Source organism: Bombina bombina, chromosome 2, assembly GCF_027579735.1.
Source record: "Bombina bombina isolate aBomBom1 chromosome 2, aBomBom1.pri, whole genome shotgun sequence".
NCBI classification, from domain to species: Eukaryota; Metazoa; Chordata; class Amphibia; order Anura; family Bombinatoridae; genus Bombina; species Bombina bombina.
This window is the reverse complement of record NC_069500.1, coordinates 705,442,563-705,464,719: the sequence shown is the minus strand read 5'-3', so window position 1 is coordinate 705,464,719 and position 22,157 is coordinate 705,442,563. Positions and strand designations below refer to the sequence as shown.

The 22,157-nt window shown below is 39.7% G+C and overlaps 1 protein-coding gene across 1 annotated transcript in view; it reads right to left on the bottom strand.

Annotated features, from left to right (window-relative positions):
- The window catches only part of ECPAS (Ecm29 proteasome adaptor and scaffold), a 304,008-nt gene that overhangs the window by 175,417 nt on the left and 106,434 nt on the right, over nt 1-22,157 (bottom strand). The window contains exon 24 of the mRNA XM_053702690.1: nt 18,676-18,799. Within this exon, the coding sequence (XP_053558665.1) occupies nt 18,676-18,799 (124 nt within the window). The remainder of the gene's footprint in view (nt 1-18,675; nt 18,800-22,157) is intronic.

The following is a 22,157-nucleotide window of genomic DNA, read 5'->3' as shown; positions in this document are numbered from 1 at the left end:
GGAACTTGTTTAATATCTTTAAAACCAGAATTGGCCTGAAAGTTCCCTCTTTTTTGGGAACTACAAACAGGTTTGAATAAAACCCTAGACCTTGTTCCCCTGAGGGGACTGGGTTTATCACTCCCATCTTTAATAGGTCTCTTACACAATGTAAGAATGCCTGTTTCTTTATCTGGTCTGAAGATAAGCGAGACAGGTGGAACCTTCCCTTTGGAGGAAGTCCCTTGAACTCTAGCAGGTATCCCTTGGAGACTATTTCTAGTGCCCAGGGATCCGGAACATCTCTTGCCCAAGCCTGAGCAAAGAGAGATAACCTGCCCCCTACTAGATCCGGTCCCGGATCGGGGGCTACCCCTTCATGCTGCCTTGGTAGCAGCAGTAGGTTTCTTGGTCTGTTTACCCTTGTTCCAGCCTTGCACGGGCTTCCATGCAGGTTTGGGCTGGGCCGCGTTACCGTCTTGTCTAGCGGCAGTGGAGTTATTAGCCTGTCCGTTCCTGAAATTGCGAAAGGAACGAAAATTAGACTTGTTCTTAGCCTTAAAAGGCCTATCCTGTGGGAGGGCATGGCCCTTACCCCCAGTGATGTCTGAAATAATTTCCTTCAATTCCGGCCCAAAAAGGGTCTTACCCTTGAAAGGAATATTAAGTAACTTAGTCTTGGACGACACATCTGCCGACCAGGATTTTAGCCAAAGCGCCCTCCGCGCTACTATAGCAAAACCAGAGTTTTTCGCAGCCAATTTCGTTATTTGAAAAACGGCATCCAATATAAAGGAATTAGCTAACTTTAGTGCGTGAATTCTGTCCATGACTTCTTCATAGGAAGTCTCTTTCTGGAGCGACCTTTCTAATTCCGCGAACCAAAAAGACGCCGCTGAGGTGACAGTAATAATACACGTAGCTGGTTGAAGGATGAAACCTTGCTGAACAAAAATCTTTTTAAGCAATCCTTCCAATTTTTTATCCATAGGATCTTTGAAAGCGCAGCTATCCTCTATAGGAATAGTTGTGCGCTTCGCTAATGTTGAAACAGCTCCCTCAACCTTCGGGACCGTTTGCCATGCGTCCCTTCTAGGGTCTACAATGGGAAACATTTTCTTAAATATAGGAGGTGGGGCAAAGGGTATACCCGGCTTTTCCCACTCCTTATCCACTATGTCCGCTACCCTCTTGGGTATTGGAAAGGCGTCATCGTGCACTGGGACCTCTAAGAATTTGTCCAATTTGCACAACTTCTCTGGTACTACCATAGAATCACAGTCATCCAGAGTAGCTAATACCTCCTTAAGCAAGGCGCAGAGAAACTTAAATGCTACTATATCAGGTTCTGCCTGCTGAGAAATTTTTCCTGAGTCAGAAATTTCTCCCTCAGACAGCCCCTCCCTCACAGCCAATTCCGATTGATGTGAGGGTAAAATAGATAAGGCATCGTCAGCGTCTAATTGTTCATCCTTTTTATCTGTATTTAAAACTGAACAATCACGCTTTCTCTGAAATGCTGGCAGTTTGGATAAAAGATTTGCTATAGAATTATCCACTACTGCTGTTAATTGTTGCATAGAAATAAATAAGGACTGGCGCGCTAGGTGTCGCCTGCGCGGGCAAAGCTGGTGTAGACACAGAAGGAGAGGATGTAGAACTATCCCCACTACCTTCATTAGATGAATCATCTTGGACAACATTATAAAATGTAACAGAGCTGTCCTTACTTTGTTTGGACGCTATGGCACAATTATCACAAACACTCGAAGGGGGGACCACATTGGTCTCTATACACACAGAACATAGGTTATCTGATGGCACAGACATGTTAAACAGATTTAGGCAGGCAAACAATGCAATAAAAACGATTTTAAACAAAAACGTTACTGTCTCTTTAAATAATAAAATGACACACTTTATTTCTGAATGTTCAAAAAACTATGAAGGCAATATCCGATTTTTAAGAAATTTGGACCCCAGTGTCTTAATGCTTTGAAAGTATTGCACAGCAAAAATGGAGACTCTAGCCCTTAAAACAAGCAAACCGGAGCTAAATTGTTGGATTTAACCGTTTTTATACACTACAATCCCTGCTACAGCTTTGCTGTAGCTTTTACCTTCCTTAGGGGTCAACCACCACAGAAATAAGCCTTTCTGTGCCACAGGACCCTCTCACATGAATCTGCATGCACTGCCTTGAAATCAACTGCGCAGCTGAAGCGCCAAAATGAGGCCTCCTCCCTCAGTATACTAGAGTGAAGGGGCCTTCCTGACTAGATTTAGGCGTCTAAAACAAGCCAGATCAATAAAAAACGTCCCCAAGTGTATATAAGCTTATAAAACATTTCAAATGCCATGATATTGTAATAAAAACCAATCGATTTGGCCCATAATAGTGTCTACCAGCATAAAAACCAAAAAGGGGAAGCCTGTAATCTTTTTTGCTGAGTTCAAAGAAAAAACATAATTTATGCTTACCTGATAAATTTATTTCTCTTGTAGTGTATCCAGTCCACGGATCATCCATTACTTGTGGGATATTCTCCTTCCCAACAGGAAGTTGCAAGAGGATCACCCACAGCAGAGCTGCTATATAGCTCCTCCCCTCACTGCCATATCCAGTCATTCGACCGAAACAAGCCAAGAAAGGAGAAACCATAGGGTGCAGTGGTGACTGTAGTTTAATTAAAATTTAGACCTGCCTGAAAAGGACAGGGAGGGCCGTGGACTGGATACACTACAAGAGAAATAAATTTATCAGGTAAGCATAAATTATGTTTTCTCTTGTTAAGTGTATCCAGTCCACGGATCATCCATTACTTGTGGGATACCAATACCAAAGCTAAAGTACACGGATGATGGGAGGGACAAGGCAGGAACTTAAACGGAAGGAACCACTGCCTGTAGAACCTCTCTCCCAAAAACAGCCTCCGAAGAAGCAAAAGTGTCAAATTTGTAAAATTTGGAAAAAGTATGAAGGGAAGACCAAGTTGCAGCCTTGCAAATCTGTTCAACAGAGGCCTCATTTTTAAAGGCCCAGGTGGAAGCCACAGCTCTAGTAGAATGAGCTGTAATCCTTTCAGGAGGCTGCTGTCCAGCAGTCTCATAGGCTAAACGGATTATACTCCGAAGCCAAAAAGAAAGAGGTTGCCGAGGCCTTCTGACCTCTCCTCTGTCCAGAGTAAACAACAAACAGGTTAGATGTTTGGCGAAAATTTTTAGTAGCCTGTAATTAAAACTTCAAGGCACGGACTACGTCTAGATTATGCAAAAGACGTTCCTTCTTTGAAGAAGGATTAGGACATAATGATGGAACAACAATCTCTTGATTGATATTCTTGTTAGAAACCACCTTAGGTAAAAACCCAGGTTTTGTACGCAGAACAACTTTATCTGAATGAAAGATCAGATAAGGAGAATCACAATGTAAGGCAGATAACTCTGAGACTCTTCGAGCCGAGGAAATAGCCATCAGAAAAAGAACTTTCCATGAAAGAAGTTTGATATCAATAGAATGAAGGGGTTCAAACGGAACCCCTTGAAGAACTTTAAGAACCAAGTTTAAGCTCCATAGAGGAGCAACAGGTTTAAACACAGGCTTAATTCCAACTAAAGCCTGACAAAATGCCTGAACGTCTGGAACTTCTGCCAGACGCTTGTGTAAAAGAATAGACAGAGCAGAAATCTGTCCCTTTAAAGAACTAGCTGATAATCCTTTGTCCAAACCCTCTTGGAGGAAGGACAATATCCTAGGAATCCTAACCCTACTCCATGAGTAATTCTTTGATTCACACCAATGAAGATATTTACGCCATATCTTGTGGTAGATTTTCCTGGTGACAGGCTTTCGTGCCTGTATTAAGGTATCAATTACTGACTCGGAGAAGCCACGCTTTGATAGGATCAAGTGTTCAATCTCCATGCAGTCAGTCTCAGAGAAAGTAGATTCGGATGATTGAAAGGACCTTGTATTAGAAGGTCTTGTCTCAGAGGCAGAGTCCATGGTGAAAAATATGACATGTCCACTAGGTCTGCATACCAGGTCCTGCGTGGCCACGCAGGAGCTATCAATATCACCGACGCTCTTTCCTGTTTGATTTTGGCAATCAGACGAGGGAGCAGAGGAAACGGTGGAAACACATAAGCCAGGTTGAAGAACCAAGGCGCTGCTAGAGCATCTATCAGTGCCGCTTCTGGGTCCCTGGACCTGGATCCGTAACAAGGAAGCTTGGCGTTCTGGCGAGACGCCATGAGATCCAATTCTGGTTTGCCCCAACGGAGAACCAATTGAGCAAACACCTCCGGATGGAGTTCCCATTCCCCCGGATGAAAAGTCTGACGACTTAGAAAATCCACCTCCCAGTTCTCTACACCTGGGATATGGATCGCTGACAGGTGGCAAGAGTGAGTCTCTGCCCAGCAAATTATCTTGGAGACTTCTGACATCGCTAGGGAACTCCTGGTTCCCCCTTGATGGGTGATGTAAGCCACAGTCGTGATGTTGTCCGACTGAAATCTGATGAACCTCAGTGTTGCTAGCTGAGGCCAAGCCAGAAGAGCATTGAATATTGCTCTTAACTCCAGAATATTTACTGGGAGGAGTTTTTCCTCCTGAGTCCATGAACCCTGAGCCTTCAGGGAGTTCCAGACTGCACCCCAACCTAGAAGGCTGGCATCTGTTGTTACAATTGTCCAATCTGGTCTGCGAAAGGTCATACCCTTGGACAGATGGACCCGAGATAACCACCAGAGAAGAGAATCTCTGGTTTCCTGATCCAGATTTAGTTGAGGGGACAAATCTGTGTAATCCCCATTCCACTGACTGAGCATGCATAATTGCAGCGGTCTGAGATGCAGGCGCGCGAATGGCACTATGTCCATCGCCGCTACCATTAAGCCGATTACTTCCATGCACTGAGCCACCGTGGGGCGCGAAATGGAGTGAAGAACACGGCAAGCATTTAGAAGTTTTGATAACCTGGACTCCGTCAGGTAAATTTTCATTTCTACAGAATCTATTAGAGTCCCTAGGAAGGAAACCCTCGTGAGAGGAGATAGAGAACTCTTTTCTTCGTTCACTTTCCACCCATGCGACCTCAGGAATGCCAGAACAATCGCTGTATGAGATTTGGCAATTTGAAAGCTTGACGCCTGTATCAGGATATCGTCCAGGTAAGGAGCCACCGCTATGCCTCGCGGTCTTAGGACCACCAGAAGTGAGCCCAGAACCTTTGTAAAAATTCTTGGGGCTGTAGCCAACCCAAATGGAAGAGCTACAAATTGGTAATGCCTGTCTAGAAAGGCAAACCTCAGGAACTGATGATGATTCTTGTGAATCGGAATGTGAAGGTAGGCATCCTTTAAGTCCACTGTGGTCATGTACTGACCCTCTTGGATCATGGGTAAAATGGTTCGAATAGTTTCCATCTTGAATGACGGAACTCTGAGGAATTTGTTTAGGATCTTTAAATCCAAAATTGGTCTGAAGGTTCCCTCTTTTTTGGGAACCACAAACAGATTTGAATAAAAACCCTGTCCTTGTTCCGTCCGCGGAACTGGATGGATCACTCCCATTACTAGGAGGTCTTGCACACAGCTTAGGAATGCCTCTTTCTTTATCTGGTTTGATGATAACCTTGAAAGGTGAAATCTCCCTTGTGGAGGAGAAGCTTTGAAGTCCAGAAGATATCCCTGAGATATGATCTCCAACGCCCAGGGATCCTGAACATCTCTTGCCCACGCCTGGGCGAAGAGAGAGAGTCTGCCCCCTACTAGATCCGTTGTCAGAGAGGGGGCCGCTCCTTCATGCTGTCTTAGAGGCAGCAGCAGGCTTTTTGGCCTGCTTGCCCTTGTTCCAGGACTGGTTAGGTTTCCAGGCCTGCTTGAATTGAGCAAAAGTTCCCTCTTGTTTTGAAGCAGAGGAAGTTGATGCTGCACCTGCCTTGAAATTTCGAAAGGCACGAAAATTAGACTGTTTGGCCTGATTTGGCCCTGTCCTGAGGAAGGGTATGACCCTTACCTCCAATAATGTCAGCAATAATTTCTTTCAAACCAGGCCCGAATAAGGTCTGCCCCTTGAAAGGAATGTTGAGTAATTTAGACTTTGAAGTCACATCAGCTGACCAGGATTTGAGCCATAGCGCCCTACGCGCCTGGATGGCGAATCCGGAATTCTTAGCCGTTAGTTTAGTCAAATGAACAATGGCATCAGAAACAAATGAGTTAGCTAGCTTAAAAGTTCTAAGCTTGTCAATAATTTCAGTCAATGGAGCTGTATGGATGGCCTCTTCCAGGGCCTCAAACCAGAATGCCGCCGCAGCAGTGACAGGCGCAATGAATGCAAGGGGCTGTAAAATAAAACCTTGTTGAATAAACATTTTCTTAAGGTAACCCTCTAATTTTTTATCCATTGGATCTGAAAAAGCACAACTGTCCTCAACCGGGATAGTGGTACGCTTTGCTAAAGTAGAAACTGCTCCCGCCACCTTAGGGACAGTCTGCCATAAGTCCCGTGTAGTGGCATCTATTGGAAACATTTTTCTAAATATAGGAGGTGGGGAAAAGGGCACACCGGGCCTATTCCACTCCTTACTAATAATTTCTGTAAGCCTTTTAGGTATTGGAAAAACATCAGTACTCACCGGCACTGCATAGTATTTATCCAGGCTACACAATTTCTCTGGCACTGCAATTGTGTCACAGTCATTCAGAGCAGCTAATACCTCCCCAAGCAATACACTGAGGTTCTCAAGCTTAAATTTAAAATTAGAAATCTCTGAATCAGGTCTCCCCGACTCAGAGAAGTCACCCACAGACTGAAGCTCTCCGTCCTCAGGTTCTGCATATTGTGACGCAGTATCAGACATGGCTCTTACAGCATCTACGCGCTCTGTATCTCGTCTAACCCCAGAGCTATCGCGCTTGCCTCTCCAATTCAGGCAATCTGGATAATACCTCTGACAGGGTATTATTCATGATTGCAGCCATGTCCTGCAAAGTAATCGCTATGGGTGTCCCTGATGTACTTGGTGCCATATTAGCGTGCGTCCCTTGAGCGGAAGGCGAAGGGTCCGACACGTGGGGAGAGTTAGTCGGCATAACTTCCCCCTCGACAGACCCCTCTGGTGACAATTCTTTTATAGATAAAGACTGATCTTTACTGTTTAAGGTGAAATCAATACATTTAGTACACATTCTCCTATGGGGCTCCACCATGGCTTTTAAACATAATGAACAAGTATCCTCTGTTTCAGACATGTTTGTACAGACTAGCAATGAGACTAGCAAGCTTGGAAAACACTTTAAAGCAAGTTAACAAGCAATATAAAAAAACGTTACTGTGCCTTTAAGAGAAACAAATTTTGACAAAATTTGAAATAACAGTGAAAAAAGGCAGTTACACTAACAAAATTTTTACAGTGTATGTAACAAGTCAGCAGAGCATTGCACCCACTTGCAAATGGATGATTAACCCCTTAATAACAAAAACAGAATAATAAATGACAAAAACGTTTTTTAAACACAGTCACAACAACTGCCACAGTCTACTGTGATTGTTACCCTCCTCAAACACGACTTTGAAGCCTTTTGAGCCCTTCAGAGATGTCCTGTATCATGCAGAGGGAATCTGAATGTCTGTCAGTATTTTTAGCTGCACAGAAAAGCACTAAAATAGGCCCTTCCCACTCATATTGCAACAGTGGAAAGCCTGTTACTAGGCAAAAATCAAGCCAGCCATGTGGAAAAAAACTAGGCCCCAATAAGTTTTGTCACCAAACATATATAAAAACGATTAACATGCCAGCAAATGTTTTATATTACACTTTTATAAGAGTATGTATCTCTGTTAATAAGCCTGATACCAGTCGCTATCACTGCATTTAAGGCTGAACTTACATTAATCCGGTATCAGCAGCATTTTTCTAGCAAATTCCATCCCTAGAAATATGTTAACTGCACATACCTTATTGCAGGAAAACCTGCACGCCATTCCCCCTCTGAAGTTACCTCACTCCTCAAAATATGTGAGAACGGCAGTGGATCTTAGTTACTTCTGCTAAGATCATAGAAATCACAGGCAGATTCTTCTTCTAATGCTGCCTGAGATGAAACAGTACACACCGGTACTATTTAAAAATAACAAACTTTTGATTGAAGTTAAAAAACTAACTATAATACACCACTCTCCTCTTACTACGTCCATCTTTGTTGAGAGTTGCAAGAGAATGACTGGATATGGCAGTGAGGGGAGGAGCTATATAGCAGCTCTGCTGTGGGTGATCCTCTTGCAACTTCCTGTTGGGAAGGAGAATAGGCCACAAGTAATGGATGATCCGTGGACTGGATACACTTAACAAGAGAAATGGCTTACCGTTTTCCCTGAGGGGAAAAATGACTGTCATCTAGCATTAGCCTGTGTTGTTAGAAGGAGACTAGTCATACCTGAAGCAGATGAGTCTGCAAACTGTTACCCCCAACTGAAGTTCTCTGGTTTCAACAGTCCTGCGTGGTAACAGCAATGGATTTTTAGTTACGTGCTAAAATCATAGCCCTCTTAAACAGAAATCTTCATCACTTTTCTGTTGTAGAGTAAATAGTACAAGCCAGCACTATTTTAAAATAACAAACTCTTGATAGAAGAAATAAAAACTACAACTAAACACCACAAACTCTTCACCATCCCCGTGGAGATGCTACTTGTTCAGAGCGGCAAAGAGAATGACTGGGGGGCGGAGCCTGAGGAGGGGCTATATGGACAGCTTTTGCTGTGCTCTTTGCCATTTCCTGTTAGGGAAGAGAATATCCCACAAGTAATGGATGACGCCGTGGACCGGACACACCAATGTTGGAGAAATAGGGATGTATGTGTGTGTGTGTATATATATATATATATATATATATATATATATATATATATATATATATATATATATATATATATATATATATATATTGTAGTAGCCGGTGGCCTAGCACTCCATCCACATCAATACTTCTAGTGCCCGGGTGCGATCCTCAAATGATATACATAGACTGTTAGTAGAGATGGAGGGCACTCACAGGACTTCATACAAGAAATAGCTTTTATTATTGTAGTTATACAAATATAGTGTCGACGTTTCGGCCTTTTCTTAGGCCTTCTTCAACACAATATTCATAGTCTTAACTAATGCGGAACACGGCCTCCGCGTAGAACTCCCAGAATGACAGAGACTCTGTCATTCTGGGAGTTCTACGCGGAGGCCGTGTTCCGCATTAGTTAAGACTATGAATATTGTCTTGAAGAAGGCCTAAGAAAAGGCCGAAACGTCGACACTATATTTGTATAACTACAATAATAAAAGCTATTTCTTGTATGAAGTCCTGTGAGTGCCCTCCATCTCTACTAACAGTCTATATATATATATATATATATATATATATATATATATATAAAAGAACTAGGAAAGGGAGGGCACTCTCAGAATTTGTGTAATTTGCATATAAGCAATAAAAGTTAGTTTATTGTTTTTGACAACAACATTTGTAAATCATAGGTCCTATGATTGTCCCTTTAATCAATACTAAAATAATATTGATTATTGTTTTTATATTATTGTATTTTTAAAGACTTGTTATACCAGTTGCAGCGTACAAAATGTATGAGAAATTGCTGTTCCAGGATTTCTCTAGTGAGACCTCAGCCAGGAGAAAAGTTATGGCCCTGTATTGTACGCAACTAATAAATAAAGGCATTAATGCCTGGCTGAGCTATCCGGCCAGAATTATAATTAATGATAATGGTAATAGGCAGGTCTTTAGTGAAACAGCAGAGATAATTGAATTTCTAAAGAAAATAGGATAATAATGAAATACCGATATTTGTTGTTCAAAATGTTCAAAAGTTTTATTAAGAGTAAGATACTCAAAATGTCACTGGATCTGTGTTTCCCCCTTATTCTTTTTTTTTTTTTTTTTTTTTTTTTCCCCCTCCCCCACGCCTCCTATCTTGTTTAAGGATAAAATTGCTAATTAGTAGTATTTTAAAAAAATGACAGCGGAAATTAGGATGTTTTCCTGGAACGTGGGGGGCATTGGTTCACCAATGAAACGTAAATTGATTCTTAGAACATTAGCTCAGATGCAGCCTGATCTGGTATGTCTTCAAGAAACACATCTTAAGGAGATAGAATCAGTTAAACTCAAGATTAAATGGGTTGGGGAAGTAATCTCCACTAATGGTTCTAATAAAACATGTGGAGTCGCAATACTATTACATAAACAATTAGACTATAAGATTATAAAAACAGAGATTGATGATGAGGCCAGATTCATTTTACTGCATATAATGATAAAAAACATAAAATTTATAATTTGTTGTATTTACGCTCCCAACAAATTTTCATTAGTTTTCTGGGATAATATCCAAAATAAGTTGTTTCCGCTTATTGGGAACAACTTAATTTTATGCGGAGATTTCAATATGACGTTAGATCCCTCAATAGACAGGTTCTCACGTAAAAATATAGTTAGTAATAGACAAAGTGCTAAACATTTCCAGAGACTTTGCTATAAGTTAAAATTAATAGATATTTGGCGGATTCAAAATCATGACACTGCGACATTCACTTGAATCCAAAGGGCATAAGACATTCTCTAGCATTTATCTATTTTTGGTCTCTGAGTCATTGTCTGTGTGGCAATCTAAGGCGATGATAGGAGAAGTTCTGATATCGGACCATGCAATAATCTCATTAATATTTTCCTCATTTAAAAAAGATAGGAGTCAGAAACCGGTATTTTGTTTTCCTCGGTATTTATGTTCTGACCCTAGGTTCCGGTTATGGTTACAATCAAAATGGTTTGAGTATGGCTCCAATAACAGGGAATATGGAAACAAAGTTGAAATTTTTTGGGAGGCCTCTAAGACGGTTTTAAGAGGTGAGATTATGGCCTACTTAAATATACGTGGGAAAAAGATTAAACTACGGGAGGTTACTTTGGCCGAGAGAGTGAAGAAGGCTTTTATATTAGTTCAGAATGCCCCATCACAAAATAATTGGGATGACTACTTTGTTATTAGAAAGGAGAGAGATCTCTTTCTTAAAGAACAAGCTCAAATAGAGGAGATCAGAATAAAACAGAATTTATGCTTACCTGATAAATTACTTTCTCCAACGGTGTGTCCGGTCCACGGCGTCATCCTTACTTGTGGGATATTCTCTTCCCCAACAGGAAATGGCAAAGAGCCCAGCAAAGCTGGTCACATGATCCCTCCTAGGCTCCGCCTACCCCAGTCATTCGACCGACGGACAGGAGGAAATATGCATAGGAGAAACCATATGATACCGTGGTGACTGTAGTTAGAGAAAATAATTCATCAGACCTGATTAAAAAAACCAGGGCGGGCCGTGGACCGGACACACCGTTGGAGAAAGTAATTTATCAGGTAAGCATAAATTCTGTTTTCTCCAACATAGGTGTGTCCGGTCCACGGCGTCATCCTTACTTGTGGGAACCAATACCAAAGCTTTAGGACACGGATGAAGGGAGGGAGCAAATCAGGTCACCTAAATGGAAGGCACCACGGCTTGCAAAACCTTTCTCCCAAAAATAGCCTCTGAAGAAGCAAAAGTATCAAATTTGTAAAATTTGGCAAAAGTGTGCAGTGAAGACCAAGTCGCTGCCTTACATATCTGGTCAACAGAAGCCTCGTTCTTGAAGGCCCATGTGGAAGCCACAGCCCTAGTGGAATGAGCTGTGATTCTTTCAGGAGGCTGCCGTCCGGCAGTCTCATAAGCCAATAGGATAATGCTTTTAAGCCAAAAGGAAAGAGAGGTAGAAGTTGCTTTTTGACCTCTCCTTTTACCAGAATAAACAACAAACAAAGAAGATGTCTGTCTGAAATCTTTAGTAGCCTCTAAATAGAATTTTAGAGCACGGACTATGTCCAAATTGTGTAACAAACGTTCCTTCTTTGAAACTGGATTCGGACACAAAGAAGGTACAACAATCTCCTGGTTAATATTTTTGTTGGAAACAACTTTCGGAAGAAAACCAGGCTTAGTACGCAAAACCACCTTATCTGCATGGAACACCAGATAGGGCGGAGAACACTGCAGAGCAGATAACTCAGAAACTCTTCTAGCAGAAGAAATTGCAACCAAAAACAAAACTTTCCAAGATAATAGCTTAATATCTACGGAATGTAAGGGTTCAAACGGAACCCCTTGAAGAACTGAAAGAACTAGATTAAGACTCCAGGGAGGAGTCAAAGGTCTGTAAACAGGCTTGATTCTAACCAGAGCCTGAACAAACGCTTGAACGTCTGGCACAGCTGCCAGCCTTTTGTGAAGTAAAACAGATAAAGCAGAAATCTGTCCCTTCAGAGAACTTGCAGATAATCCTTTCTAAAAACCTTCTTGTAGAAAGGATAGAATCTTAGGAATTTTTATCTTGTTCCATGGGAATCCTTTAGATTCACACCAACAGATATATTTTTTCCATATTTTATGGTAAATCTTTCTAGTTACAGGCTTTCTAGCCTGAATAAGAGTATCTATTAAATTTTAAACTGAACACACTTTATTACTGAATATGTGAAAAAGTATGAAGGAATTGTTCAAAATTCACCAAATTTTCACCACAGTGTCATAAAGCCTTAAAAGTATTGCACACCAAATTTGAAAGCTTTAACCCTTAAAATAACGGAACCGGAGCCGTTTTTACATTTAACCCCTATACAGTCCCAGGTATCTGCTTTGCTGAGACCCAACCAAGCCCAGAGGGGAATACGATACCAAATGACGCCTTCTATAAGCTTTTTCAGTGGTTCTTAGCTCCTCACACATGCATCTGCATGCCTTGCTCTCCAAAAACAACTGCGCATTAGTGGCGCGAAAATGAGGCTCTGCCTATGACTAGAAAGGCCCCCATCTGAAAAAGGTGTCCAATACAGTGCCTGCCGTTTTTCTTAAAACAATCCCCAAGATTATAATAACTATAAGAGTTATAATCTGCCAAATATGTTTAGTAAAGTGATCGTTTTAAACACCAAAAAACTCTTAGCCATCTCCGTGGAGATGTTGCCTGTGCAACGGCAAAGAGAATGACTGGGGTAGGCGGAGCCTAGGAGGGATCATGTGACCAGCTTTGCTGGGCTCTTTGCCATTTCCTGTTGGGGAAGAGAATATCCCACAAGTAAGGATGACGCCGTGGACCGGACACACCTATGTTGGAGAAATAGGCATTACAAAGGGTTCCATGGTTGCTCTGCCAAACATTTGGCTAAGCTTACCAAAATCAGGAAGAGAAAAAATCTTATACCGGTCATCAAAGAGAATAAGACCAGATATATGGAGACCACGGAGATCTGTAAGGTTTTTGCTTCTTATTATCAAGATATATATTCTTCAGTTAAAACTAATCCGGATATTCAGGAGATATTTTGGTCTAAAATTGATACACCCAGGATTCAGATGGAAGAATTAACAATGTTAAATGATCACATAACTAGACTAGAAATTAGTAAGGCCATTGATAAATTGAAATCTAACAAAGCCCCTGGCCCAGATGGATTACCCGCGGAATATTACAAATGTCTTAAGGAAGACCTGATACCAGTACTAGAGAAGCTATTTAACGAATATTATACACTAGATGATATTCCTATATCGTCTTATTTTTCAATGGCCAACGTCACACTGATATTAAAAAAGGGTAAAGATCCAGAGGACAAAACGAAATGGATGGCGCTGGTCTTGCAGAATAGTTAGTTTCTAATGATAGATAGAAATGGACTTGATGTGCAAGTTAAATCCGTTGTAATAATGTGCAATATACTCACTCCTTAAGTAATGTGAGTCCTGCTTCTATGGTATATCCCTCTACGGTATGTCCCTCTCCAGAGGAAACAACAGGGTGGTTTTCAACAGGGCTGGAAAAGGATTAAAACCCCATCAGCAGTAAAGTAATAACTTAAGTTGAAAAAACAAGTAGTAACTTACTTATCCAAAATAGCAAGTCCGGCTCGTCACAGAAAAAGTGATTCAAATGTAAGAGATAAAAAGGTTTTATTTTAGCTCTACGCGTTTCAACGCTCAAGCGTCTTTTTCAAGAGCAGTAAAAGACAATAAAAACAAGTAACAGTTTGTATAACAGTATACAAAATGTTACTTGTTTTGTATAACAGTATACAAACTGTTACTTGTTTTTATTGTCTTTTACTGCTCTTGAAAAAGACGCTTGAGCGTTGAAACGCGTAGAGCTAAAATAAACCCTTTTTATCTCTTACATTTGAATCACTTTTTCTGTGACGAGCCGGACTTGCTATTTTGGATAAGTAAGTTACTACTTGTTTTTTCAACTTAAGTTATTACTTTACTGCTGATGGGGTTTTAATCCTTTTCCAGCCCTGTTGAAAACCACCCTGTTGTTTCCTCTGGAGAGGGACATACCGTAGAGGGATATACCATAGAAGCAGGACTCACATTACTTAAGGAGTGAGTATATTGCACATTATTACAACGGATTTAACTTGCACATCAAGTCCATTTCTATCTATCATTAGAAACTAACTATTCTGCAAGACCAGCGCCATCCATTTCGTTTTGTCTATTGCTTATACAGTCCTTGGGGAGAGACTGAGGAAGGGCAGCGGTCATTTCATTCAATAAGGAGAGTATTGTTTTTTAGCACATTGTGTTGAGCATATCTGTTTTTTGTTAACATCTATTTATTTGCCACACACATTTTTTGTTTATAAAAGATCCAGAGGAGCCAGGTTCGTACAGGTCGATATCAGTTTTAAACTGTGACTATAAGATCTTAGCCTCTATTTTAGCTAATAGATTATCTCTCTCCTTACAGAAACTTATACACTTGGATCAGACTGGCTTTATGGTCAAGAGGAATGCCTCTAAAAATATTCGGAAGTTAATCACGCTGATAGATTACGCCTGGAATATGGAGCAAAAATCTAGTACAAGTAATTTTAAAGACATGGCCGTTCTTACACTGGACGCAGTTAAAGCGTTTGATTCCATAGTAAACGGAATGATCTCGCCTAAAATAACACTTCAGCGAGGTACAAGGCAAGGATGCCCATTGTCTCCCTTGCTGTTCAATGTAGCATTAGAACCGCTAGCGATAAGATTAAGAAATAGTCTATCGGGGATTACAATGGGTTCTCTTCGTTTAAATACATTACTATATGCTGATGACATTCTAGTGTTTTTAGAAAATACACAACAATCTATCCCTATTTTGAGACAGATACTAGAGGATTTTAGCTCATTCTCAGGCTACAAAGTAAACACGGAAAAAAGGGAATTAATGTACATTGGGAAAGTAGCCGTAAGCTATCCCAGTAATCCGTTTAAAGAGGTAGATTCTGTTCAATATTTGGGTCTTTTATTGCATAAAAATCCGAAGTACTGGTACACAGATAATTATCTCCCGCTATTTAAAAAAATCAAACAAGATCTACAATTATGGATTTCTTTCCCTATATCACTTACTGTAAGAGTAAATCTGATTAAAACCATTATATTTCCACGCCTTCTCTACCCAATGCAAAATTTGCCCTTGTTTATAACTAGCCGGGACCGTAGAAGTTTGTTCTGTTCTTTTTCTAAATTTATCTGGCAAAATAAAAAAACACGCATTGCACTAGCTAGGCTAATGCAGAAATCATGGGCTGGTGGCTTATCATTGCCCGATATTAATCTATATAATATTGCAGCGATGGCAAAAATTGCTATTGATTGGTTGGCAAACACAGCTACATTTTCCTCTTTGGTACAGGAATCTTTCCTGATATACCCTTTCGCATTACCTGCGATTTTGCATTGTAAGCCTCGTCAATTACCTTCTAACGTTTCCTCACTAATTACAATTAAAAATATAGTCTTGGCGTGGCATAAACTATGTAAATTGCTGGAAATAGATTTTTCCGTGTCAGAATTTCTCCCCATTCGGGGTAACCCGCTTTTTTCCCCTGGTTTACGCCAAAATACTTTTAAGAATTGGGCCGAAAAGGGGTTAAATAGAATCTCTCAATTAATCGGCACAGATGAGGTAGTGTTAGAAGGTGAAACTTTGTTTTCCCTTTTTCAGTTACCAAGATCAGATTTATTTGCGTTTTTTCAGGTACGTCATTTTATTGTGACACAGGATTGGAAGTTTCCCTCATCGGTTGCATGGTCTGATATCAGAGTTTTAATACAGAAATTTGTTGCGGGTGTCACCTCGATCTCACTAATTTATGACATTATGCTTTCTAAACAAACGCAAGGCTTCCTTAGTAAGATCTGCGGTCAATGGTGTAGGTCAATCCGGGATATAGATCCCGATAGAATTACACAAAGTTTCAAGTCTCTAGAAAATTGTAAAGTCCCCTCAATATGGAAGGAATCGCATATGAAAGTAATAAACAATTTTTATCTCCATCCAGTTAAATTGGCGCGATTTTATCCATCTAGGTCAGCTCATTGCCCTAGGTGTGCTTACAAGGAAGCGGACTTATCGCATATGTTCTGGACATGTCCTAAGATAAACCAGCTCTGGTTGAAATTTATATATTGGTTTAATAATATACACGGTGTGTCTGTCTCCCTCACGTTCCGGGATATTATCCTATTGATTCAATCCTCGAGCAGTTCAGACAGGCATTGGATCCGCTCTTTAAACACTTCAATATTAGCCGTAAGACAGACTATTCTTAAAAAATGGAAAGCAAAAAAAGGGCCTGCATTATCTGAGATCTTGTATGCTATCCAAGATCAAATTATCTTTGAATCATACCATCTACAGGATGCCTCAGAACCTAGAATTAAAAAGTTTCTACTTGGCTGGTATCCCATTATTAACTCTTATCCTGTGCCTATACAAAAACAGATTTTAGCGCCCTTCACATCCTCAGTAAGCTTTGCTGAAATGGTCATATTAGATCTTTTACCACATTCATGGATATCTAATGGTACAGAAATTTAATATCAATTTTAGTTAGGATAAGGGGGCTGAGTGAGGGGATTCCCTTCCTTTTTTTTTTTTTTGCTCTCTCTCCCTCCTTTTTTCTTTTCCTCATTTTTTCTATTCTCCTGTTATTTGTTTTTTGCCGATGTGAGTGTTTTATTGTTTTTTGGTGTACTTAAAACAGAAAAAACCCAGCTCAGTGCACAAATATTGCACACAAGGAGATGATTAATCAACTGTGAGAAAGTATATATGTTGCTCTAATTTGTTATGTTTTTGCTTTATAACATGCTTTACCTTGCCCTGTGTGGCATAAAAGGCTGGATTTATTTGATTGTACACTGTGTTGGATATAAAATAAATATATGGAAAAAAAAAGAGAAATTGCATTTTCGGGTTTATTTTTGTATATGAAGTAGCTGTTTTTTGTACTTTTAAACCACAGCCTATACAATGGGTTGAGTTTCAGGTAATATATCTTGTTATGTTATCACTTTGTGCACACACACTTGCTTCCTTATCTTATATTTGTCAGGAACACCAAAGCTCAACACTTAGAGAGAACAAATGGAAAATTATAATTTCCTTACTTAACTATCCTGCACCCCACTTGGAGTGTAATTTCTTCTGCTGGCTTATCGATAGCTGAGACTCCAGTATACAAACTTTCAGTATAGGTGGGGACACACAGTCTAAATCTGCTATTTCAAATGCCAAAGTATGGGTAAAGGAGCTACTTGTAAACAATTTAATATACTCCAGCAGGTAAAATGGATCATTGGTAACAATTTAAAGGGGGGAACATTTTTGGGTGAACTGTCCCTTAAAGTGAAATGAAACAGCTACCAAGATTTCTCAAAATGCCACACCTACCAAGGTTTACCAATTCTAAGTCCTTACAGCAAATATGACTGCCAGTAGACACCTAACAACATGATTCTAAATAAAGGTGTCTAAACATTCTGATGTATAATAATCTTCATAACAAAGGATTAGGATTAAAGTGAAAATGTATCAAGCTGCATTTACAGCTTCTTGTGCAGGCTATTGTGCAGCCTTGACCTTTCACCAAGTGACCCTTGAGAACTTGTCTGCCTGCAGCTTGATACATCTTCCTGTAAAAAAAAATTAAAAACATATATGTCCATGGTAGCCACTAAAAATTGAAAACAAAATTGAGTGATAAACATTGAACATAAGTATATTTGTTCATTTCAACAGCATTTGAATAAATACCATTAAAGAGACAATTCAAAAGCAAATTATTTTGTTTTGGAACTTAAGTCATCTTAGCTTTCAGTCAAAATTCCATACTTATAAAGTGCAAACATTCATACTGAACCAAGGGATAATTTAGTATATTCATCAAATCTGAATAGCTTGAACTAAAACAAACCGTAACTAGAAAACGCATTCATAATAAAGAAAACCAAACAGTAAGGAAAATATATAATGCTATTACCTTAAAAATAACATGCTTTTTTTTTTTATTAAGATTATTTATACAGGCTTTTAAAATGTACACAAGGTTACCCTCAGTGTACAATGTATCAAATAGGAGCTCTGCTTTTAAATAATGGACCGCTCAGCTAAAAAAAAAAATGGGCATTTCCTAGGTCTCTGTGCAAAGTTAATTTTGTTATCTCAGCAGGATAATAATGTAATCAGATAATCTTTTATCTCTGAATTTATAAACAGCATCTGTGTGTGTCCCATTAAATAAAGACAGGACAGCATTACCAGCGAGAGGACTGAACGCCTCCTCTGCAATGATCCAAACATCCCGGGCAGCTGAAGACGTTGTGCCAACAGCAGCGTTTGTAATTGCTTCTCCTACTGTGAACTGAAGTTCCACTTGCTTTGCCTGGATAAAAAGATGCAAACAGAAAACAGCAAATCCATTACATTTCCTGGTCACCTAAAACAGGTACATATAAGTAAAAAAAATAATGCATGACAACCAACAGAAAAAGTTAAAGGGACAGTCAAATCCCAAAAAAAAAACCTCATGATTCAAATAGGGCATGCAATTGTAAACAACTTTCCAATTTACTTTTATCACCAATTTTGCTTTGTTGTCTGGGTATTCTTAGTTGAAAGCTAAACCTAGGATATTCATTTGCTAATTAATAAGACCTTAAAGGCCGCCTCTAGTCAGAATGCATTTTGACAGTTTTCCACCACTAGAGGGCATTAGTTTATGTGTTTCATATAGATAACATTGAGCGCATGCATGTGAATTTACCGAGAAGTGAGCACTGATTGGCTAAAATGCAAATCTGTCAAAAGAACTGAAATAAGGGGGCCGTTTGCAGAAGCTTAGATACAAGGTAATCACAGAGGTAAAACGTTTATTATAACTGTGTTGGTTATGCAAAACTGGGGAATAGGTAATTAAAACAACAAAAATTCTGGTGTTGACTGTCCCTTTAATAAAGACCCAGCAGTGTGTGCTAAAAAAGAAACTTCTTTAGCTGTTTTCAGGAAAATTAAACTCAAAGTTTAATTCCCTATAAAATGCTTAATTACACAGTGGGGAAAAATGACAATGTTCTTTTCATTATTCAAAAATCAATTAAAATTATGCTAAAAATATTTTTAAATGTATTTAAAACTTTTTGTTTTATTTGTTTATGCAGATCTTTTTATTTATGGTACATAAACAACAAAATTACTTTAAAACGTAAAATTACTTTAAATGTACTTTGACATTAAAAGGACATGAAACCCAAATTTTTTCTTTCATGGTTTAGAAAGAGCATGTCATTTTAAGCAACTTTCTAATTTACTTCTATTATATAATTTGCTTCATTCTCTTGATATACTTTACTGAAAAGCATATCTAGATATGCTTAGTAGCTGCTGATTGGTTGCTGCATATAGATGCCTCATGTGATTGGCTCACGATGTGCATTGCTATTTCTTCAACAACGGATATCTAAAGAATGAAGCAAATTAGATAATAGAAGTAAATTAGAATGCTGCTTAAAATTGTATTTTCTACTTGAATCATGAAATAAAATATTTGGGTTTAGTGTCCCTTTAAAGCTGAACCATGCGCTTGCGGCTGGGCACTAATTGCTATGTACGTGCTAAGCATTCAGCTGGACGGCTGATAATTTAATTTGAACTTTATATTCTTTAATTCCTTCATAATGGGTGGGTTAGGTGCCTAAGCCCAGCTGATCGGGTAAACTGGCTTTTATAGCAAGCATTACTTCTACCTTACATTTTGAGCTACACTGCTTCATATTCTCTCTTATTTTATTTCTAATACCTGCAAACAAATATAACTTTGCAATAAATATTACAGTACTTTTAATGGGAAAAAAAAGTGTCTTAAGTTTCTTGTGTCATACTTTGATGGGAAAAATTCTCGATTCATGAGCAACTCCCTGATTTAAAACTTTCTTTAAAAAGTGTTACAGCTTAATGTCTCATACACATTATGGCTGCTTTGCCTGCTGAAACTGTCACCTATATTGAACATATCAGTACTCAAATATTGGCTACAGAAACGCTATGCAAACATGATGCAGCAGGAGCAATCACACTCACACTCATATCCCTATAAGGTAAAAAAACATAATTTATGCTTACCTGATAAATTTATTTCTCTTGTAGTGTATCCAGTCCACGGATCATCCATTACTTGTGGGATATTCTCCTTCCCAACAGGAAGTTGCAAGAGGATCACCCACATCAGAGCTGCTATATAGCTACTCCCCTCACTGCCATATCCAGTCATTCAACCGAAACAAGACGAGAAAGGAGAAACCATAGGGTGCAGTGGTGACTGTAGTTTAATTAAAATTTAGACCTGCCTTAAAAGGACAGGGCGGGCCGTGGACTGGATACACTACAAGAGAAATAAATTTATCAGGTAAGCATAAATTATGTTTTCTCTTGTTAAGTGTATCCAGTCCACGGATCATCCATTACTTGTGGGATACCAATACCAAAGCTAAAGTACACGGATGATGGGAGGGACAAGGCAGGAACTTAAACGGAAGGAACCACTGCCTGTAGAACCTCTCTCCCAAAAACAGCCTCCGAAGAAGCAAAAGTGTCAAATTTGTAAAATTTGGAAAAGGTGTGAAGCGAAGACCAAGTCGCAGCCTTGCAAATCTGTTCAACAGAGGCCTCATTTTTAAAGGCCCAGGTGGAAGCCACAGCTCTAGTAGAATGAGCTGTAATCCTTTCAGGGGGCTGCTGTCCAGCAGTCTCATAGGCTAAGCGTATTATGCTCCGAAGCCAAAAGGAGAGAGAGGTTGCCGAAGCTTTTTGACCTCTCCTCTGTCCAGAGTAAACGACAAACAGGGCAGATGTTTGACGAAAATCTTTAGTAGCCTGTAAGTAAAACTTCAAGGCACGGACTACGTCCAGATTATGCAAAAGAAGTTCCTTTTTTGAAGAAGGATTAGGACACAATGATGGAACAACAATCTCTTGATTGATATTCCTGTTAGAAACCACCTTAGGTAAAAACCCAGGTTTGGTACGCAGAACTACCTTGTCTGAATGAAAAATCAGATAAGGAGAATCACAATGTAAGGCAGATAACTCTGAGACTCTTCGAGCCGAGGAAATGGCCATCAAAAACAGAACTTTCCAAGATAAAAGTTTAATATCAATGGAATGAAGGGGTTCAAACGGAACTCCCTGAAGAACTTTAAGAACCAAGTTTAAGCTCCACGGGGGAGCAACAGTTTTAAACACAGGCTTAATCCTAACCAAAGCCTGACAAAATGCCTGGACGTCTGGAATTTCTGCCAGACGCTTGTGCAAAAGAATAGACAGAGCAGAGATCTGTCCTTTTAAAGAACTAGCTGATAAGCCTTTGTCCAAACCCTCTTGGAGAAAGGACAATATCCTAGGAATCCTAACCTTACTCCATGAGTAACTCTTGGATTCACACCAATAAAGATATTTACGCCATATCTTATGGTAGATTTTCCTGGTGACAGGCTTCCGAGCCTGTATTAAGGTATCAATGACTGACTCGGAGAAGCCACGCCTTGATAGAATCAAGCGTTCAATCTCCATGCAGTCAGTCTCAGAGAAATTAGATTTGGATGATTGAAAGGACCTTGTATTAGAAGGTCCTGCCTCAGAGGCAGAGTCCATGGTGGAAGAGATGACATGTCCACTAGGTCTGCATACCAGGTCCTGCGTGGCCACGCAGGCGCTATCAGAATCACAGATGCTCTCTCCTGCTTGAT